The sequence below is a fragment of the Bison bison genome, unplaced genomic scaffold, assembly GCF_000754665.1.
Source record: "Bison bison bison isolate TAMUID 2011002044 unplaced genomic scaffold, Bison_UMD1.0 scf7180017864468, whole genome shotgun sequence".
Taxonomy (NCBI): Eukaryota; Metazoa; Chordata; class Mammalia; order Artiodactyla; family Bovidae; genus Bison; species Bison bison.
The window spans coordinates 2,623,385-2,646,598 of record NW_011495029.1 but is presented as its reverse complement, the minus strand read 5'-3'; the positions used below and the strand labels follow the sequence as shown (position 1 = coordinate 2,646,598).

The window sequence follows — 23,214 nt, the reverse complement described above, 5'->3', positions numbered from 1 at the left end:
ACCATTAACCACAGTCAAAAGCAGTACTCTTAAGTAACAGGTAAAAATACATGTGTCTTAATCAACTGTGTATTTTATCCATGGACAAGAAACTAAATTGCAGAGTAGCCATCCACAAATACAACACTTTTATAACACTTGCTTGCCTTGAAAAGAGATAATGGGAATTAAAAAAAAAAAAAAGCAGAGTACGGGTGAGGGAGAAAGACGTGTGATTAGAAGCAGACAAGTATAAAGACATCAATTAGTAACATTTTCATTTTAAACGGTTTGAGACCAAAGATGTTAGGAATCATTTAAACCCACATTACATCTAGTTTGTGGATGAACTGGGAGTAGAACCTTGACCTCATGACAGTTTCAGTGCTTCCTATTTTATAAAGGTTTTGGACTAAGATCTTCATTTGAATCTGGCTCTACTTTCACCAGCCATGTGACTTTGGTAAATGTATCACTTAGTAAGTTTCCTGATTGTAAAACAGACTAATATAATAGGTATGTTGGGAAGGTTCAAAGAGATACCATTTGCAAATTTCTCACAGTAGAGTGTCCAAAACATAAGTAGACAGTCAATAGTAATTAGTTTCCTGTCCATAATTTTTAATTTCAGCTACCTTTAGGTATTATTAGGATACCTTTAATAAAATGTCTCCCAAGTCACATCCTGGCAATTACGTAGAATCACTAATGTTAGGGGTTACATCGATCTATTAAAATACTACCACCTTAAAAAACTCTTTCTTGACTGGATGTAAACTAAATAATACTTTTTTCTAATACAGTGCACTCATCATATGTAACATAATAGACAAGGATTTTTTTTAAGCCTAGCCATTAAATTTTTTCCATTTTGTAGCTCGACTTACTTCACATACACAGAGTTGGATACAACTGAGCACAAATACATATAGCAGCACTGATCTAATGGCAAGTTGGTTTTAATCTTCAGCCTGGTAAACTGAGCCTTTATATAGCAAGTTATTTTTTAACTTTGATGTATGTCAGGATAATTTGGCTGTTTGTACAGCTTGCTTGTTTGATGACCTAATGTCAGAATATCATGGCTGTTGTCCTTAAAAATAAAATCCTGAAATTGGCGTAAATATGAGATAAGCATTTGAAATTGTCCCTATTGCCTCTAATTGTTGACTGTTTCTTTTTTTCCTTTCTGGTCTCTAAAAGTGCATTTGGGTCCTTGGCTCAGGGTGGTGAGCCCCAGTGGACATTTACTTGCGTTTACTTTACAAGTACAAAACCGTCCTTGGAGTATAGGATGTAAGTGCTGCTGCTTCGCTGTTTCCCTGGCAAGCATAAGCACAAATTGAGATGAGTGAGAACATGATTAGCCTGATCTTGGACTCTACCCACTGATAACAGAGTCATCAGAAATTCATTGAAATAAATCATTTTCACTGGTTTTGATCTTTTAGTGCTGTTCTGATACCTGAGATTTGTTAGGACAGTGAAATGAAGGACTTAGTTTAATCTGTCTATAATGCTAGAGTATAATTAATTCCAACTTTCCTTTTTGATTATTGTCCCAATTAGGGTTTTGAACTACATATATTTAAACTAGGTGCTTCATAATTAAGGCTAATCAATTAGGTTAGCTCAGGCCTTTAAATGTATCCTTTACCCAAGTAAAGTTAACATCTTTACCTTATATCTGAATCTGTAATGTTTTATTATTGAACCTGAACTTTTGACATGGAATAGTGGGTGATCTAAGGTTTGTATATAGGAAAGTTGTTTGGAAGTTAGATACGCATTTACTAGATAACTTTTTCCCCCCTAACAGTATACTTCTATCTGCTTCAATGTCAGAAATGCAGTCTTAGATGCTGAAATGTAAATAATTTAAAAGAGAGAGCAAATTATTATTTGGTATAAGATTTATCAGTTGGAGTATAATTATCAAATATTTATTTAGGCATGTTTCCTGTATGGTCTTTCAGAATTTATCTGTTAAATAAGTTTATATGTTTCCTACATTAAATTAGGTTGGCATAATATTGTATATAGCCTAATTTTATTTTTTTCTAGGTCCATAACTTAGTGGCAATTGAATTGGCTTATATCAACACAAAACATCCAGACTTTGCTGATGCTTGTGGGTTAATGAACAACAATATAGAGGTAAATACAATTTGAATTTGTGTTTTTTAAGAGAGAAAATCTGTTTTAGATCAATTATATCAAATTTACTGAGCAAGGAATAAGTATAAGACATTTATGTACCTTATTATTGTCACATTCCAAGAATTATGCTGAGGGCATTACATTGTTTTCTTAAATTTAATCCTCACCACCACCTGGAGGCATTGTTCTTGTTTTCTGCTTATGAAACTGTAACTCAGAGAGGATCTGGGGCTCATTGATCTAGTATTTGTATTTGAAGGACTGCCTGGTTCCATTTCAGTTAACTGTTGTTGCAGTTTATTAGACTGAAGTATGTAAAACAGTGGATGTTTAAAGTTGTTTTTACTTGATTCTGAAAGCTTTGAAGGAAACAATCCGAGAATTACCTAAATTATAGTGTATTTAGAAAAACAGTACTGTTTCACCACTACTGTGGTTGCTGCATTTCATGGATCCTTTCTTTTTTCCATTTGAGGTTAATGTTGTAGGTTGCATAAGAACTCAGAAGGAGCCAAGGCTGATGGATAGAATGATTTATCTGGATGCATTTTGTTCTCTGCCATTTTTATACAAAACAGTAAAATTTTCTGCTGTTTAATAGTCCAGGAAGACCTGTCTCTCTTCTGTAGCAAATTTTCTCTTATGCACATGGGTGGAGAGAAAATCGTAAACATGGAATTTGGGAACTGCAAGGGACCTTTTAGTTAAAAAGATGAAGAACCCAAGACCCACAGCTGATAACAGCTATTACTTTACTGCTTATTTTGCTGGACACTGTTAGAGGGGAAAAGCACCTTCTCTTTAACGGGTACAGGGAACTGTTTTTTAGCTGCATAGTTGAGGTAACTCCTATTGTCAGAAAAAATTCCAGAAAATTGCTGTGGCCCAGCTTCAATCTCTGATTGAAGAACTAAGGTCTTGCAAGGTGGGTAGCATGGCCAGAAAAAATTCCAAAACACGTATAAGTAAGGCACTTTAAAACACTTAAGAAAGTGGATTATAAAACAGTTATCATGTTAAAAATTGGCATGTAGACACTCTAAGATAGGAGTTAGTTCTTGTAACACAGAAACCTTCAAGGAAAATTTGTGCCTGAAACAGTTTTTCTAATACTGACAAGGTCATTTATGATATGATTTCAGATCAGTATTTTTCTTACAAGTGAATGTCTCTGATTTTAATGACTATGCGTCAGAGAACAAACACATAGATACTCTCATTTAATCTTTAGAGCACCCTTATAAAGGTGATGTTAATAGACTAGGAAACCGGGGCTGAGAGTTAGTAACTTGTTAACAAAGCAAGTAAGCCAGCTCGCCGGGGCCAGCTAAGGTCATAACTGGTTGGTAATGGTTGGTAATAGACTAGCTTGAAAATTTCTGGTCTCTTGATTCCTCTGCCTTTTGCTTTGTGTCCTTCTTCAAAATGTACATTTAAATGCTAATTTGTAATTCTGAAAATTGTTAAAAATCCATATATTTTTATCATTTGCTGTATTTTTATTTTTTCCTTTTTTGTTTTTAAATTTTATTTTATTTTTAAACTTTACAACATTGTATTGGTTTTGCCAAATATCGAAATGAATCCGCCACAGGTATACATGTGTTCCCCATCCTGAACCCTCCTCCCTCCTCCCTCCCCATACCATCCCTCTGGGTCGTCCCAGTGCACCAGCCCCAAGCATCCAGTATCGTGCATCGACCCTGGACTGGTGACTCGTTTCATATATGATATTATACATGTTTCAATGCCATTCTCCCAAATCTTCCCACCCTCTCCCTCTCCCACAGAGTCCATAAGACTGTTCTATACATCAGTGTCTCTTTTGCTGTCTCGTATACAGGGTTATTGTTACCATCTTTCTAAATTCCATATATATGCGTTAGTATACTGTATTGGTGTTTTTCTTTCTGGCTTACTTCACTCTGTATAATAGGCTCCAGTTTCATCCACCTCATTAGAACTGATTCAAATGCATTTTTTTTAATGGCTGAGTAATACTCCATTGTGTATATGTAGCATAGCTTTCTTATCCATTCATCTGTTGATGGACATCTAGGTTGCTTCCATGTCCTGGCTATTATAAACAGTTCTTTTTTTATAGTGAAAAAGTTAGTATAATTTGTTACAAAATTTTCTTACCCAAAAACATCATTGTGAAGCTTTGTTAACGTACACCTTTTTTGCAAGTCTGAGTTCATGAAATGCTTTCTGCTCAAGAGCATTTTGACTGCATTTAACTTAAATGCTTTTCTGCTGTATTTGATGCTGCTTATGAGCCAGTATTAACACCTCTGTCCTTCTATATTTTCATAGTCTTGCACCTATTATGGTGCTTGACATACAGTAGGTACTATTGGTTTGAATTTACAGTTTCTTTAGTTTGGTACCAGAATTACATTGATGATATCAACAAATTAGAAGAGTGGCAGGTGATCAGTCTGTTAAACTACCCAGGTTGTAGAACAGACTGTCAGTTTCTAACACTAAGAAAGCATAACATTCTTATAGATATTTCTTATTGTTTTGTGAGAATTGTGTGAAAGTAACAGAAATGGCAGCAGGTTAGAGTGATTTTTAAAGGCTTTGCTTAAGTTTTCTGTGATCTGTGTACTTCAGATTCTATATGGTATGTTGAAGGCTTATGTACTTTTATGTGGGAAGAGTTTAAATCAGTGATTCTTAACTGAGTGGGAAAGGCAGAGATGATGCTGGTCCACTGCCCCTCCCTTGAGAGTTCTGGTACAGGAAGCCACTATTACTGATGTTGTATTTATCCTTCCGGTATGTTGGGGCAGAAAAAAAGACTGAGAAGCATTGGGTTAAATGATTTCTTGTTTGTTTTAAAATATAATTATGGCATGAGTCTCAACAGTGGGAGGATACACTGTTAGTTATTCCATACTTTTCAGTTAAGCTGCACATTTTTTTTAGTAGCTTACATCTCTTATGTTCTGATAATCATGAATCTTTTGCTTGCTTGTGTTTCATAGGAACAAAGGAGAAACAGGCTAGCAAGAGAATTGCCTTCAGCTGTATCACGAGACAAGGTAAAAAATGTTTTTAAAGCATATTCCCAACAAATATGCAGAGATGGACTGGTGAGCCTCAGAATATTACTGAGTTCTGGGAGTAATTTTTTCTTCTCACTTTAATACTCCATTGGCATATTTGAGTAAAGGTATGCAAGTTTCAGAACAGGCTTTGAGTAATTTAAAGATAAAATATTTTTAATACATTGGAATAAATGCTTAAAGGTGGATTTTAAGTATCAAGGCTTTTTGAAGAATTCAGTGACTGTGAACTTTGTAAAATTAGTTGAAATGACTAATGACTTTATTATAACAAGGGGTTTTTTTGGAGAGGGAAGATGGCAATATGTGCGTACCAGGTTTTAGCTTCCTGTAATAGTTGCATGTATTAGTTTTTGTGTAAAAATCTGTTACCTTGAATTCTTTACCAGAAAAGGTCTTATCATCTTGTAAAAATCAAAATGAAGCTTTTGGATTTGAACTTTTCTTAGGAATTCATCTGAACAGCCTTAAACAAAGGTGACAACAGTGACGGTAGTACAGGAAAGAAGGCAAAATAAACAATACGTCCCATTTTTGTTTTTCATGGGGAAAATTCGTATTTATAGAATGTTTCTGAATGCATTTTTGGCATCCTTGATTTCTTTTTCCCTGAATTTTTTGCCTTTAGTCTTCTAAAGTTCCAAGTGCTTTGGCACCTGCCTCCCAGGAGCCCTCCCCTGCTGCTTCTGCTGAGGCTGATGGCAAGGTCTGTTCTGATTCTTAATCTAAGCCTGCATGCCTAATTTGGTGCAACATAATCATCTGGAAACAATACACTGAATAGCAGAATATTAATATGGGATATTGTGCTAAGACCAAATTTTAGTCTAATAGAAATTTTAAATCTTTTAACAGTGTATACTTCATAACATAAATTTGTTAACATGCTTTTGCTTGCAATATGAAGATGCAGACAGAAAAAGAATTTAAAGAGGAAATTATCCTGCACTTTTTGAATTTCAAGCCATTGGTATTTAAATTTTGGTTGTTAAACTGCATGTTTTAACATATCTTTTAACAGTTAATTCAGGAGAGCAGAAGAGAAACTAAAAATGTGAGTCTTGCTTTTCAGAAACACTTGTCTTCAAAACCATTGAAGAACTTGTTTGTAACAGTGGCATCTATCATTGTCTTTATGTTTATTGTTTCTCTTATTCAACTAACTTCTAAGATGGTATTAATTCTAGTTTTAACATTGTTTTAAATAATAACAGCTTTTCCTACTGTTTTCTATTACCTTCAAGAATAGTGTTGAATTTAATATTTTGGTAGGAAATTAAAATTCTGGAGATGAAAATTGTACTTTTGGACTTTTCCTCTTTAAAGGTTCTGAGATCTGTCCAGTGCTAATAGATAGTCCTCTTAGGCTTCTTTCTTACGCTTTCTTATGCACTTGTCACTTCTTTCTTATGCACTTGTCACCCTAAATATGTAGCTTAACATGTGCCTCAACAGCTTAAGCAAATTCAGAGCATATAGGGGGACTGAGAGTTTGAGACTGTTGCCAGTTCTTGATAAAATAATCTGTAAGTTATTCAGACCCATTCTTATTTTTATTTTTGCCATTAAGCTCTTTTCCTTATTTATTGTCCAGGTTTAAGATTCTGAGCCTCAGATAAAACCTTATAATTAAATGTCTTATCTTCTCTTAAGATCTTAAGAGAACCATTTAAATCACTGCTTTTTATTTTACTCATGGCTTCACCTTGAATTTGCTCACTCTCCTTAAGACTTCATATGTAGGTCTATCACTCATGTATAGTTAACAGGCATTTAGAAATACAGTTACTCATTTAAAAAGTAGTACATAAATATTCCACCTATATATTGATAAACATCATCTTTAATACATATTTTAGAGACAAAGTTTGGGCAGTGTTTTGAATCAGAATGATACAAAAAACATTTAACAATTGCTATAACACTGTTAAACTTTAATATAAAGTCATTTTTATTTCTATAATTCTGAATGCCATTTTATCTTCATTTTAGATTGTAAAATCTTAAAGAATATCTAAAAACATGTCTTAAATATTGATAAAGTAGTGTTCCCTGTTACCTTAAACAGTCATTTTTCTTTTATAAATCAAGACTAACAGATATCCTAAAAAAGAAGGTGCAAAAGCACTTGTGATTAATGACAACACTAGATTTCTTTTAGCAGATCCTTTCTCATGGGTATAAACATTGAGGGAACTGATGATGTGTTTGTCATATTCAACATTTTAGGCAGCTTAATGTCATTATTGGGCCTGCAGGTGGCTCAGTGATAATCCACCTGCCAATGCAGGAGACGTGGATTTGATCCCTGGGTCGGGAAGATCCCCTGGAGAAGGAAATGGCAACCCACTCCAGTATTCTTGCCTAGAGAATCCCACAGACAGAGGAGCCTGGTGGGCAACGGTCCATGGGGTCACAAAGAGTTGGACATGACTTAACACACACACAAAAGCATGCATGCAAACTCATAGAATCATGAGTGTGTTCTTTTTTCTGTTAATTAAAGGATTCCTACTTTTATCCTGTGACTATAAGGAACATAAACTGACTTGAGAAATATATAAAGTCTTAACTTTTGGAGACATGTTGAACTTTCAGAGAGATCACAGTTCAACAGTGTTTAAAGTTACTTTGAAGAAATAATGTGAATAGCAGTTTTGGCTTTCCTTGTGCTTTTAATGGTGAGTCTTGTTTTAAAGGCTAGCTCATATTTTCTCCACAATCTCTAGTGTTAGAGGTTGGAGAGGAGGAAAAACTTTGAAAAGTTAGCAAGTAATAAAAGAGGAATTTAAGATATCCTGGCCAAGGCCTTGCCAGCAATTTAGAACAGAACCTCTTACTTAGACAGCTCAGGGTTCCAGTTGCACATGCCAGTCACCATCTCTTTCTGACCCTGCTATCTCTAAATAGATTAAACTCCAGATGGGTACTAGATGGGTATTCTCCTTGACGCCTAACAAAAAAAATTAACTTTGTTTAGATAATGCCAGTTTGATATGGTTGGTACAGGTTTGGAACATGTTTATTTCAGGCTGCATCTGGAGGTGGTGGGGTTGGAGATGCTGTTCAAGAACCAACAACAGGCAACTGGAGAGGAATGCTGAAAACTTCAAAAGCTGAGGAGTTACTAGCTGAGGAAAAATCAAAACCAATTCCAATTATGCCAGCCAGTCCACAAAAAGGCCACGCTGTGAATTTGCTGGATGTGGTAAGCTGTAGAATTTGGTAAGCTGTAGAATGATTGAGGACAAAGAACCAAGTTACCAAGAATGCATTTTAAAAGACAGAAGGAACTGGTATCTCAAAAACGTACTGTTACGTGTTGTCATTTCAAAATGGCACAACGGTAAATTTGTTCTCCCCTCACCCAATTTAGCCAGTTCCTGTTGCACGAAAACTATCTGCCCGTGAACAGCGGGACTGTGAAGTTATTGAACGACTCATCAAATCATATTTTCTTATTGTCAGAAAGAATATTCAAGACAGGTTAGTATTATGTATATAAATCAGACTAGAATACTGCTGGATAATTTCTTAATCGTTTTGAAAATATATGTATTTTTTAAAATTTAGGTTTTTATTCTCAAATAAATGGATTATTTGATTGCTTTGCAGTGTGCCAAAGGCAGTAATGCATTTTTTGGTTAATCATGTGAAAGATACTCTTCAGAGTGAGTTAGTAGGACAGCTATATAAATCATCCTTACTGGATGATCTTCTGACTGAATCCGAGGACATGGCACAGCGTAGGAAAGAAGCAGCTGATATGCTAAAGGTAAACTGGGAATTTTTAAAAAATGTTCTTATTTGGGTTGTAGGTATAAACATTTATTATTTAAAATGCTTGGAGATATATATACATATATAGTCTTTGTATGATGGCTAAATATTACTCTGTTGGCACTTGATTCAAATTTCAGAGAAGATATGAATCAACCACATATAAAGTGGAGAGATTATCCCATATTAATTCAGATTCTTTGGTATTATAATTTAAACATTTATAATTTTTATCATCTTCTTTAATGCAGGCATTACAAGGAGCCAGTCAAATTATTGCTGAAATCCGAGAGACTCATCTTTGGTGAAGAGAACTATGTAATCCTGAGATTTTGTTGACTTGTTAGTCCTGCCTACTTGAGTAGAATTTTATTTATGAACTCCTGTGTCTTGCAGTGATATGAATCTGCTCATGTGAAGACTGGCTATAAAATGAAAATTGTACTCTGTATTCCAGAACAAATCACACATTTAATCCAAATAATAAATGGCTATTTCTAAAATTTCCTAGTATATAAAATACATCAAGTCTGTCTTGTGACAGTTTCATTTGAACTTAAAAGGAACCATTAATAGTTCTAGTTGTACAAGCAGTTTGTGAATAAGATGACCTGTGTGATCTGCTAGTAGTCTTAAAGCTGCTGCCACAGCCCTTCAAGAAGAATGCACCAAGACACCATTTCATAATGACTATGATGCATGCACTATATAAACCGACCTGGCTTTGAAAGAGATGGGTTGACAAGTTACTCACGTAGTCACTGTTCTAATTATCTTTTGATTTAGTTTTGAGCTTCTCTGCAACCTTTGATGTGTCTGTAAGAAAGCTGAACACATGAGAGGATCTGTAACACTGACAGTGATGTGATGTGCATAATATGTAGCTACCGTCTTTCCACTTCTGGGTCCACTTTCCCCTGGTGCATTAAAAATTAAAATACCTTTGATCTTACTTAAACTTGGAAGCATGAATTATGTTTTACTGCATTAAGAACAACCATCTAGCCTTGATTATCTAGCAAGACTTGGTCATGACCATTTCCTTTAGTTTTTAGAAGAACTAGTAAATTCTCCTTGGCTTTCAAATATAATAGTAGTAATCCAGTAATCCATCTGTAAATTGGAGCCCACAGACCACACTTCAAGATTCACCTGGAGGAGGGTCTTAGAACCAAATACTGTACTGATTTTAAGTGTATCTTCTTTCTCTACGTTTCTCTAAGGGTTAGTTGGTAATAGTTATTACTTTTGCTTCACACAAACAAAGTAGATTAGAATAAAGGTACGAAAATAATGATGGGGCTTTATTATTCACAGAAAAACATGCTGACAGACACATACTCCTAAACACTCTCAGAGGGTTGGGAGTGAGGTTTAGAACATGAACACATTTTACCAAAATTCCCCAGATTATTCTTGATGTGAATTACATAATAAATTTTAAGATGAATTATATATTGCAGATATTAAATTTATTTTTATGTTATGGCATTTATGAAGAAATACTGGCAGGAACATATGAATGTGTGTTACCTTTAGCTAATGATACTGTACTGAGAAACAACAGGATCAGCAACTGGTCTCAAACATAACAGATTCAGTCTGGTGATACAGGACTATGAATCTGTTTGCAGTACCATCTTATAGAATACATGCTTCCAAAATGTTTATTAGCATACTTTAAAATCACTCTGCCATTATTAAACATCAGTTTTGAAATTATAGCCATCCATGATTCATGTATTTGAGATAGATCAGATGATTACCATTCTAGTCTAACTTTGTTAATTTGTAAAGGGGACAGAACCTTACAATGCACCTTTTTCCAGCAAACTTGAAATTGAAAACATTACCTGCTATGGTAATGCACTTGTTAGTACTACACACCATGTACAAAGAAAAACAGGCAAGATAGGTACAGAAAGAGGAAACCTCCTTTTGTTGGCCCTTAAACCGAGTGAAGTTCTGAAATGTAGAGATCTCTGACTTACAATGGATACCTGTATGTTCTTACTTTGTAAATAAAGTTGCTAGTATGAAGTGACATTAAAAAGCTTGTCAATAAGTGAATTCTTCCTAACTGTACTCCCAGAAGAGTACATGCAAATCTACTTTGGAACATAGCAATATAGCTTATACTATATAAAAGTTTAATGACTTTTTTCTATTTAGATTTTTATAATTGACTGAGGTTTTATTATAATACATCTCCAGTTTTTTGCATATGAAGATGACTTGCTCCAAACAGTCCAGGTAGTAAATAGCTAGAATTTGAACTCTAAAGCCATGCTTTGCTGCCTGTAAGATTTTCTAGAACAAATCTGATTGTTAACCATTTTGTGTGTATGTGTGTGTTTTACTTGATCTTCAAGTGATCAAATGAAATTAAGGAAATCAAGAAAAATCAATGATCTGATTTTTTAGATGTTGCAAACAGTTCTGGAGAATCAACTTGCCTAAAGAATGTAGAGCTTAATTTGACTAAATCTTGATTCCAGATCCTTTAAATTTGACCTGAAAACTTCCCTTCCTGGAATATCTTTTGATATTCTCATATGTTTGGATATTTTAGTGTATCCACTATTTTATCTTGTTGCCTCTATTTTATCTTGTTGGTTACTTAACTTTTTGGTTCATCTCAAGCTGTAATCTGCTTGGGGACAGAAGTTGAAACTTAAAGACTAATTTAAAAGTTGATAAATTTATAAGACATTGCTACCTTTTTTACTGAGTTAAAACAAGGCTAATGAGTAAATTTAATTCCATGGAAACACAGGTGACTGGAACACTGAATTATAAACTTTCTGAAAAGTCATGTACTGATTTTTCTTCAAAAAGAAATGATTTGTACTGTAATTCTAATGCTGTCTATGGCTTCCTCTAACTTTTCTCCTTTTTTATAGAATTTGCTTCCTGAACAACAACAAAAAAAATCCAATGATATATTTACCTGATACAAGAGCAAGGACAGGATAGGCAACTTAGCATTTAGTTTTTCATGAAGCATAATTATTAAAAGAGATTAAACCTAGAAATCATGCTTTTCTGTGTTAGTCTTTAAGGATTAGGAAATAAAATATTCCACAAACTTAACCAACCTGTATGAACAATGTATGAACCTGTATGAACAATGAAATTACTCACACTGAGGCCTAGAATATACTCCAGTCTTTGAGTTGCATAAGTGAAGATATAAGTTTGTATATCTTGATAATGAATGATGGATGTTTCAACACCAGAAGGGTTTTTCATCATAGCCGAAGCCATTTTATAATGTAGAAGTTCCTTTTTCCTATTTTAAGTAATGAAAGTCCATTCTTAAGAATATGTTGTCCAACAACTAAAACACTCTCAGGATTTGTTACTTGTCTGTGATTTATACTGACTCCACCTTCTGTAATCATCCGATACCTAAAAATAGAAATGTTTAGTAACTAGATAAATCTAATCATTGTTGACCACTCCCAACAATACACATATATCATTATTTCATTTAAATTTCAAAGGCTAATTGAAACCATTTAGCACTGAATTGTTACCTTCGTATTTGCTAGATTGTGCCTCCCCTTTAGTTCTTCTAAAGGAACAGATGGAATAAATTCAACTAAAATTTTAAAACAGGCTGAGCAACCCCCCTATGCCCCTCAAATAAGATGATACAGACTGAGTATGAGAGAGGCTGTGTGAATCTGTATACTTAGGGCCTCTGATCTTGTGATCTTCTCAAACTGACTATCCCTGAGCCAACTGATCCCAGCGTATTTATACAATTGTGGTCCCTTAAACCAATTCTCTGATGCTGGAGAAAAAACTTACCAGGTTGGACTTCATAAGAGAGTACAGTAATACTGTACAGAAAATTTAAGTTATTTTCAGCAATAAGTACTCTCAGTTTTCACTTTATTCTCAGACTAACCTAACATCTATAAGGAATGAGATGCCATTATCAGGAAAACACCATCTCTGGAAACATGCTGTGAAATATAACTTTGAACCTAAAAGTTAAATAACCTTACCCTCGGGGACCATCTGGAATGGCATTTGCTTTGCGGCACGTATCTAGGACGCTTGTTCCAGGGTCAAGAACTAATTCAGAAAATGAAGCTTCTTTAAACAATTCTTTTAACTCTTGATCAGACATGACTTCCAGCGCATCTATGCTGCTGTGATAAAGGGCTTGTGTACACCTGGAAAACATGTTTTGAGAACCACATCACGTTGACAGCTTATACAGACACGTGTTCTACTACCCAATAACCAATTATGAAGTACCCATTATATTCCAGATGGGAAGTTTTTCAAACAGCAACATTCATCTTGTATAATTTATAAGCTTAATTCAGGACAATCTTTTTTCCTAGTAAATGAAGGCTAGTATTTTAAACTATTCATTTACTGTCAGTGGTTAACACTGACAGTCCTTGTTAGTGGTAAAAGGTAACTCTAAAACAGTGGCTCCAAATGTTCTGCAGTCTCTTAACTAATTAATCAAGTGATCTTTATTCTACAAGGTCACCTTTTAGCAGAGGCCAGCCCTTCTTGTCCATGAACAAGCTTTGTTACTTCCGCAGCAAGTCGCTTCTGAGGACCCCGCTTTTCGGGCTCTTTGACATGCAGCTGCATGATGTGGTCAATCTCTGGAAGAGGCAGAAAAGTGAAGAGCTTCAGGTATCTTTGGGGTGAAAAAAACAAAAAAAGCCTGTTAGAGTTATATAACATACCTAGTTTTTGTCTCCCCCCTCTATTTTAGATTATGGAATAAACATGCAGAAATGTACCAAAAATATGACAATAATACAACATCACCCCGATTGAAGATTCAATTTTGCCATCTTTGTTTCAGATACTTCCTTTTTAAAAGCAATAGTCTAGATATAGTTGACCCCATCCCCATCATATATATTCTTCTTGCTCCAGAGACATCATCAAAAATGCTCAGCTGGATGACTCACAAGCTGGAATCAAGATTGCTGGGAGAAATAACAACCTCAGCTATGCAGATGATACCACCCTAATGGCAGAAAGTGAAGAGGAACTAAAGAGCTTGATGAGGGTGAAAAAGGAGAGTAAAGAAGCTGGCTTAAAACTCAGCTTTCAAAAAATGAAGATCATGGCACCTGGTCCCATCAGATAGATGTGGAAACAATGGAAACAGTGATAAACTATTTTCTTGGGCTCCAGAATCACTGCAGATGGTGACTGCAGCCATGAAGTTTAAAAGACACTTGCTCCTTGGAAGAAAAGCTACGATAGTGTATTAAACCTAGATAGCGTATTAAAAAGCAAAGACGTCACTTGCCCACAAAAATCGGTATAGTCAAAGCTGTGGTTTTTCTAGTAGTCATGTATGGCTGTTGAGAGTTGGACCATAAAGAAGGCTAAGCACAGAAGATTTGATACTTTGAAATTGTGGTGCTGGAAAAGACTCTTGAGAGTCCCCTGGACAGAAAGGAGATCAAACCAGTCAATCCTAAAGGAAAACACTGAATATTCATTGGAAGGACTGATGCTGAGGCTCCAATACCTGATGCAAAGAGCAAACTCATTGGAAAAGACCCTGATGTTGGGAAAGATTGAGGGCAGGAGGAGAAGGAGGCAACAGAGGATGAGATGGTAGGATGGCATCACTGACTCAATGGACCTAAGTCTGAGCAAACTCCAGGAGATAGTGAAGGGCAGGAAAGCCTGGCGTGCTACATTCAGAGGGCTGCAGAGTCAGACACGACTTTGCAACTGAACAATAACAGATACACAACAGTGCTCCTAGCCAAGGAAGCACAATTGTATCATGTCCCCTCACCCTTCAAGGCAACCACTCTCCCAACTTTGATGGTAGTCACTACCTTGTTTATATTTTTACCATCTCAGTATGCCTCCCTAAACAGCGTCACTTAGTTTTGCCTCTTTTTAGACTTTATATAAACAGAATCACTACTCTGGCACATCAGATTTCCTTGGTGGCTCAGATGGTAAAGTGTTTGCCTACAATGCGGGAGACCTGGGTTTGATCCTTGGGTCAGGAAGATCCTCTGGAGAAAGAAATGGCAACCCACTCCAGTACTCTTGCCTGGAAAATTCCATGGACAGAAGAGCCTGGTAGGCTACAGTCCACGGGGTCGCAAAGAGTTGGACACGACTGAGTGACTTCACTCACTGGCTTGTCATGATGTTGGCAATGCACCCATGTTGCTGTGTGTGCAGCTGCTGAATACAGCATTCCACATTAAAGATAGTTCACAATGTATTTATTTTGGTGTGGATATTTTGTGTTGTTCCTACTCCTGGACAGTAGTTAATGGTGCTGCTATGACTATTCCCATGTATTTCTCTTGGTGCACTAATCTGTCAGGGATGTGCCCAGAGGAGGGACTGCTGGTATTAACACAAGTCATAAATGTATTCTACTGAGTAGGTACAGCCACATATTTTTCCAAGTGGTTCTATATGTATAAATGTAAGTGCTTGACGTTAAGCTTCTCACTGCTTAATGCCAAAGTATCCATTTCAAAGACACTGATCTCAAATAAACAACTGCCAATTGTATGTCATCAGTTCAGTTCAGTCGCTCAGTCGTGTCCGACTTTGCAACCCCATGAACCACAGCACGCCAGGCCTCCCTGTCCATCACCAACTCCCAGAGTTCACCCACCAACTAGGTAAGGAACTAGGCTACCCCTACTGATGAAAATCCCCTTTAGAAAACCCTGGGTAACTGAGATAACTGACTGCCTGAATGACCCCTCTCCAGCCTTCCCACTCCCTGTTTTCCCTGTTTTAAATTAGCCAGTGAAGAGTGAAGCTGCGGAATCCTAGTCACCCCAATAAAGGCAGAGCCCTGGGTGGGTCCTCCCTCCCTTTCTATCCTTGACTCACTGTGTGCCTGTGCCCTTTGGAAACTAAGTAATACATTTTATTTTTTAAGGTTCCCTGATGATTGTTGCTGAGGCGTGTCTTATAGTCATAAGGACCACAAGTCTAGTCTAGTCACAAGTTTGGCCAAGGAGAAGGCAGTGGCACCCCACTCCAGTACTCTTGCCTGGAAAATCCCATGGGTGGAGGAGCCTGGTAGGGTACAGTCCATGGGGTCGCTAGGAGTTGGACACGACTGAGCAACTTCACCTTCACTTTTCACTTTCACCCATTGGAGAAGGAAATGGCAACCCACTCCAGTGTTCTTGCCTGGAGAATCCCAGGGATGGCGGAGCCTGGTGGGCTGCCGTCTATGGGGTCGCACAGAGTCAGACACGACTGAAGTGACTTAGCAGTAGCAGCAAGGAAATGTCTGTGGGGGCTCCACAAGTAGTATGGGCCCAGGTGAGGGCCACCCCCTACCCACTACCAGGCATTTCTAGCTGATGGTAACACTACCGACAGGTTGAGGCCCACATAACTGGCAAAGGCATAGTTGGCAGGACTGCATGACTGCCGTTTAGCTTTGACTAGTTTACTAGCTGGCTAACCCAGATGGATAACATGTTTACAAGGGTAGCAATGTATGCTGGAGGTCCATAATGCTATTATGTCTTTTGCATATTGCCTCATGTTACCTCAGTATTCATCCCAAAATGTCACTGCTGCCACAATTCAACAATATCTGCAGTATTGTGATCAACAATCAAAGTCATATCCTCTAATGAGATGATCAGACCACCAATTATAAAAGCCTTGATTGACTAATGTACATGAAGGTCCTTCACATCTCAGGGTAAGGAGAGCTAAAGAGGGTGGAATGGATCCCAAGGCTATTATCACTGCCCAACCTGAGGCTCTGAGTGCAAGGCAAAGAACAGGATACTCACATATATAAGGAGGAAAGAGACCTGCCCTGTGAGTGAGTCATACTGGGACTACACTTCCTAACTTGGATGAATGGAACAACCCTACAACAGAAAAATAGCAGAGCAAAGAAAGGGAAATACGGCTGAGGCGTGCTGTTCCTGTCCCCCAAACCCGATGGGATACCATGGGTTCAGTATCTGGTGTGATGTTGAACAATGGATAAATATAAATGCTCAGAACATCTTGTGCCAATGGCTTGTAAGACCCCTGAGGAGGTACAGCAGCTCCTTGATAGATCAGAACCCCTATGGAGGTTTCCTGGGTGTTGCTTATTGCTGCTGTGTACCTATGTGCCAAGGCTCTAGTGTTACGCTCCAGAGGCTGAGGGCTTTCCCAAAGACCCTGTGGTAACCTGCCATTGGAGGGAGAGCCCAGTCCTGGGGAGGATGACTGCGACACCCTGAAAAGGGAGGCAGGCACCTATGAAGAAGGCTCATGAGGATGTCTTCCACAAACTTTCTGGTGACGACATGTAAGATTATGAGAATCAGGAATTAAAAACAGATCAGACATTACACCTTAACTGAAATTCTGTGCATAAGGAAGAAAAGGAAGGAGTTGATTGGCAATTTCAGGTTTTTAGAACCTAAATTGTTACTCATGGCTGCTGAAATGCATCAGCTGGCTGGTATCTAAAGATCCTAAAATCTACAACCTTCTCAGAGATCTATCTGTCTAGGATATATGTTTCCTTCCTCTAAGAAACCAAAGATCTTGAGTCCCCTCAGATTTCCCCTGAATGGGACAGAATAAAGCAACATGCCTCATAAGATACCCCTGCCACCACTGGAAAGGCTGACAGGGTAATAGGCTTCTAGTGAGGATGAAGAGGGAGAAGAAAGGAAGGCAGATGATCCTAGACCCACCAGTATTTGTACCAGGGCCCTCCCTTGCCTCATCTGGACATTTACTGCCTGACTGGGCCCATCCTTCCACCACGGTGATTACTGCTAAAGGCCTATCTCCTGCTGTGCAAAACTGGCATGGTCCAATTGGTTTATCATTTCTATGACCAGAGTGACTTAAATGACCCCCTCCTCATTCTAACCTTGAGTCTCTTTGACCCTAAGTCCAGAGAATTCTTTTTACAAGGTGCTCTGTCTAATCATGGGGTAATGCTTGTGCATTTTACTGGGTCTGTCAAAACCATTCAAAGGGCACTGGAAAGCACTGACAGGGTTCCTAGACATGGAGGAAATCACTCATCATTAAACCGCCAGTACACTCAGGTACGTGTACTAGGCCTTTTCATGTTCTGGAGGCAACACATCCCTCACCTCTTACCAATTCTTTGCCATAGTCACATGCAAGGCGCCACCTTTCACTGGGGCGAGCCCAACAATACATTTGGGAAGCTGCCCAGCAGGCAGGCCAATGAGCCTTACCTTTAGTCCCATTTGGCTCCACATTCCAAGTCAGTACTTGACCATATCTGATTATGTCTCCTTGGAGTCTGGACCAAATATAAGTCTACTTGATTTCCTATGGATTTTGGATTAAGTGGCTAACCCCAAAGGATTCTACCAGGATCTTTTAGAAACTGAGGCCCTAAACAGCCCCCAACCAATACAACCACCTAATGCCCTGGGTTAGAGATGCCTCCTTGGTGAAATTAAAATGGTACCTTCGGGAGAGGGCTAACCTGGATATCAAAGCCTTTAAAAATTACAGGAGAATGGAGCTTCCCGCATGATCAGCTTCTTGCCTAAGAGTCTTTTGGAGTTGGTAGTGGTGCTCCTGCTGCTTGGAGAGTCCCTTGGGACCAACTGTCTGAGATGGACAGGGAGTCCATATTCTTAACCAATGACAGCACCACCACTGTATGTATGCACTGCAGCTAGCTGGAGGACTGCAGCATTCCCCCTGGTCTCAGGGGCCTCTCTAGCTGAAGAAGGCAGTCCTGACTCAGCCCAGCTGGCAGAACTTGTAGCTGTTCACTTAGCCCTTGAAAGTGTAAGTCGCTCAGTCATGTTCAGCTCTTTGCAACCCCATGGACTATGCAGTCCATGGAATTCTCCAAGCCTGAAGACTGGAGCTGTTCCCTTCTCCAGGGGATCTTCCCAACACAGGGATCGAACCCAGGTCTCCTAAATTGCAGGTGTTCTTTACCAGCTGAGCCGCCAGGGAAGCCCTTAGTAAGCCAAAAAAAGAGAATGTTGGCAGATCTACATTTTCATAGACTCCTGGGCTACTGCTAATAACCTCGTGGTTTGGTCTGGCCAATGGCTAAGGGACAATTTTCTCATATAAGACAAGCCCATTTGGCCCAAACCTGGAAGGAGTCCCTAGTTCCTATCATTGCTACTCAGGTTTCTGTTCAGACTACCTGCTCTGTGTGTGAGTGCTAAGTCATTTCAGTCGTGTCTGACTCTTTGCAACCCTATGGACTGTAGCCCACCACTTTCCTCTGTCTAAGGGATTCTCCTGGCAAGAATACTAGCACCACCTGCTCTATGCTGGAAGCCATTTCAACAGTACTGCAGACTGTTGCAGTACTAAGCCCACCACACTCTACCCAGCACACACTACCAGCTCAAAAAAATGGGCTCTCAATTCCTTGGGTCACTAAGGAATTCAGGCCTTAACAGCTTGGGCTCTACTGAGCAGACTCACCATCATCTTCTTAGCAACAGCCAAAGTTGTAACAAATGATTGTAGTCTCTGTTCCCAAACCAATGGAGGATATTCAGATGGGGACATATTCCCTGGGGAGACCAACCATTTTCCCATTGGCAGTTAATTTCACTGACCACTTCCCTTTTCTCCTGGGGCCTCCAGATACGCCTTTACAGTCATGGGACTTCTCTGGATGATGCAAATCTCTTGCCTCAGTAAATTTATTTTTGTTCCCTTTGGATTGCCAGGCATTACTGACTCTGACCCACTTTACCTCTCCAGAGACTAAACAATGGGCTTTCCAACATAATATTTTTTGGAATTTCCATCTAGGTTATAGCCCCAGGCATCTGGCCTCACTGAGCACCATCAACCTCCTTAAAGGGATACTCCTGAAATTACTCTCAGGCAATTGGTCCCCAAAATGGACCAAACTCTTGCTCCAGACCCTCATCTTGCTTAATTCTCACCTCTTGGGCCTTCACATCCTATATACCAACTATTATACACTCACCCAAATCTCACTGTTGGTCCCCTCTGGCAATCCTTAAGATACGCTCTGAGAGAACTTTGTTTTCCTACTCAATAGTGGTTTTTCATGTTCTGTAGTAAAGTCTTAGATATTTAAAAAATTAAAGAATTATTCCTAAATTATTTTTGGTGATCATTATGTCAGATGGCATTTTTTGGGAAAAATTCATTTTCTTTGTTGCAGGTGTATTTCTCATTAATTTATATTCTTCCAAGAGTTTGACATATTATGAAACAATGAGAAAAATCACTTAAAAAAAGGATCTTCTTTTATGTTTAAAAAAAGGAGCTTTAGAGACAATGGTAAAATAAAAGTCACGTTTATGATGAAAGGAGTAAAAAACTAGAATATGAACGCAATAACCCTGCTAGATACAGATCACAAACTTGGCTCTAACCTTTTTAGCACCCACAGTAGTTTTCTGCTTTAACCAACAGTGTTTAACTACAGTGTTACAGTGATGTACTGCCTTAAATAGAATCTATGTTAAAATAAACAAAAAACCCAAAAAACTATGAAGGGATGAAGGGTGCAGAGAGAGTCAATGACTAAAATTGTATCATGAGGTTAATGAACTTAATTTTTCTCAGCACACAATTATTAAGAACTCACCTTTCTACCAAATCATCTTGTTGCCTGAGAAAAAACTGATACAATTCAAATGGAGATGTCTTATCTCTGTTTAGCCAAACAGCATTGCCAGCAGACTTGCCCAGTTTCGCTCCAGTTGTACTTGTAATTAGAGGAACAGAGATTCCAAACACATCTTCTCCAGTCAACCTATGCATAAAGAATAACTTTATTATGTGCTTCAAGCTCAAGTGGTGGCAGGTTCTGCTAATTATTCTGATTTCAGTGTGGTTTTTTGTTCTAAGAAACCTTCCTTAACCTTCTAAACCAGGATTCTTGTCCATCTTTCTGCTTTCACAGCACCCTATTTTGACATTTGTCATTCTGAACTGCAACTGAACCAGTGACTCTGGGCAAGCCAAGGGGAAATGCCACATAATTGGGGCCTAGGAATTTTTAAAGGTTGGGTGGGAAGAGAAGAGAAAAAACTAGGTAAAGGTGTGGTCAGGTAGAGACACTAAAAGAGGTATTTTAAAGGATTTTTAAAATGAGTAGCATATGAGCTGGCCCTGTATTTCATCTCCCTCTAGAAAATGCCATTAAAGATATATTATTCACAAATATTTGGTGTTGAAAAAATTTTTTCTCGATGCCAACCAGTGACTAACACTTAGCTTCAAGGAAGGTGCAGAGCAAAAGCAGAAACTATTCAAGGTGGTCCAGTCACGGTCAGGTTACAAACAGTCTTTCAAATTAGAAACACAGAAAAGCTTCTTAGAAGCAGCAAACAGATACAATCTGAATCCTGGCTGCTGCTGCTGCTAAGTCGCTTCAGTCGTGTCCGACTCTGTGCGACCCCATAGACGGCAGCCCACCAGGCTCCCCCGTCCCTGGGATTCTCCAGGCAAGAACACTGGAGTGGGTTGCCATTTCCTTCTCCAATGCATGAAAGTGAAAAGTGAAAAGTGAAGTTGTTCAGTAGTGTCTGACTAGTGGGCTCTATTTCCTTCAGAGCTCTAGAATATATCCCATACCTAATATCATTAATTCAGCACTTTAGTTCTCATTAGCCAGTGACATAAAATTAACCCCATTGGACTCTTAGGGAAAATAAAAGGGCTGAAACAAAGGGCGTCACTCCACAATACTGACAGTGCATTACAGGCTATTTGTGTGTAACTTATTTGACCTGAGATTTCTCCCGGCCTACAGGCGCTTACTTGTGGATGAACTCGTATCCAGACATGATATTGCCCAGCTGATCTGATCCACCCAGCTGGACACGGCATCCATAATGCTGGAACAGGTAGTAGAAATCATAGGCCTGGAGCACCTGGTATAAAAACTCGGCCAAACTCATGCCTTCGGAGCTCTTGAGCCGAGTCTGCACACTCAGCCTGCTTAGCAGCGTTCCCATGCGGAAGTGGCCACCCACTGCCGCTAGGAAGTTCACCAGGTCCTGCTTCTGGTACCACGCCGAATTGTCCAGCACGGTGAAGCTGCCCCAGGTCCGCCCATTTGCAAAGAGCTGCTGGTGATTAGCAGCCAGGGCCTTTAGCCCTTGACTCAGGGCACGGGCGTTGCTTTGCACGCGCTCCGCATCCAGCGCCTCGCGCTCCTTGGTACGACCGCTTGGGTCTCCCAGGCGCGCCGTGGCACCTCCCACCAGCGCGATCACGTTGTGGCCCGCTCGCTGGAAATGAAAAAGGCCCAAAAGCGCCAGCAGATGCCCGACATGAAGCGAGTCGGCCGTGGGGTCGAAGCCGCAGTAGATGGTCTGGGGAAATTTCCCTCCCGTGCCGCGGTCGAAGAGCTCTGGGAGCTCTGTCTTTGTACCCTTCTCGGGGAAGAATTCCTTGAACAGACCCCGAGCCTTCTGCACCGCCAGCAACCCCTGAGCAGCCGAGTGGGCCTCACGCAGCCCCAAGGGCAAGACTCCTGACAGGCCCTGGGTACCAAGCCACTGGCTCCGAGAAATGCACCGCAACATGGGCGCCGCCATCTTGGCGGCGGCACGAAAGGAATGCTGGGACCTTAGAGGCCCACCTCACCCCTCAGTTGCCGCCTCTTGAAATTCCTACAGAATTTGTCGGTGTTTCTGCGCATGCCCAGCTGAGGCAGTTCTGACTTCCTGGGTGGGGTTTCGGCCAAAAGTCGGGTAACCGTAAGTTCCGTAGAACTTATTTTCCTCCTTGGTAACGTGGAGGTGTTTATAATAGTTCCTACTTCAGAGAGCTGATGAGTATTAAGAATTAAGACTTGAGAGTTCTAAAATATTATTTTTTGTTTAAACTTAAATTACCGTTTTCTTGTCACCTAAGAAAAGTCGTGATGCTTTGAAATCTTGGTCCTATGCAAAAATTTTTTCACAGAGGTTGTGAGAGATTAGGAATCGGTTTAACCTCATGGAGAAATACTGAGGTGGCTTGGAGATGCAATCAGTTTCCTATTGCTGATTCCCAAAAGGATGGGAACACTTCAGTCACCAGTATTTATTAGCTTCTCCAGGAGGTGGCAGTCTCGTCTAAGCTATCAGTTCAGTTCAGTCGCTCAGTCGTGTCCGACTCTTGCGACCCCATTGAATTAAATGCAAAAGGCCCTGTTTAATTCATTTACTTCAATTACAGGTAACCAAGTGGGGCACAGACTTTATTTTTCTGGGCT

General features: G+C 39.1%; 2 protein-coding genes across 5 annotated transcripts in view; one reads left to right on the top strand and one right to left on the bottom strand.

The window, feature by feature from the left end:
• DNM1L (dynamin 1-like) overlaps positions 1-9,951 on the top strand; it is an 18,471-nt gene extending 8,520 nt beyond the window's left edge. Inside the window, exons 6-13 of one of the 3 annotated variants that reach the window (XM_010860573.1) lie at positions 2,044-2,136; positions 5,133-5,189; positions 5,842-5,919; positions 6,235-6,267; positions 8,245-8,421; positions 8,590-8,699; positions 8,829-8,988; positions 9,245-9,951. In XM_010860573.1, the coding sequence (XP_010858875.1) occupies positions 2,044-2,136; positions 5,133-5,189; positions 5,842-5,919; positions 6,235-6,267; positions 8,245-8,421; positions 8,590-8,699; positions 8,829-8,988; positions 9,245-9,301 (765 nt within the window). In that variant the 3' untranslated portion in view covers positions 9,302-9,951. The remainder of the gene's footprint in view (positions 1-2,043; positions 2,137-5,132; positions 5,190-5,841; positions 5,920-6,234; positions 6,268-8,244; positions 8,422-8,589; positions 8,700-8,828; positions 8,989-9,244) is intronic. The other 2 variants (XM_010860571.1, XM_010860572.1) reach the window with 2 other exon arrangements.
• Positions 8,396-22,883, bottom strand: YARS2 (tyrosyl-tRNA synthetase 2, mitochondrial). 2 transcript variants are annotated; one of them, XR_827106.1, is made up of 6 exons: positions 21,771-22,883; positions 20,593-20,760; positions 13,510-13,665; positions 13,010-13,180; positions 12,138-12,404; positions 8,396-8,443 (listed from the first exon to the last, which is right to left on the bottom strand). XR_827106.1 is itself a non-coding variant. In XM_010860575.1 (5 exons), the coding sequence occupies exons 1-5, from the start codon at positions 22,550-22,552 to the stop codon at positions 12,245-12,247; spliced, it is 1,437 nt and encodes a 478-aa protein (XP_010858877.1). In that variant the 5' UTR covers positions 22,553-22,883; the 3' UTR covers positions 10,277-12,244. The 2 variants fall into 2 exon arrangements, 1 of the variants encoding a protein (XP_010858877.1); XM_010860575.1 differs by lacking the exon at positions 8,396-8,443 and having other exon boundaries at positions 10,277-12,404.
• Positions 22,884-23,214: the final 331 nt, after the last annotated feature.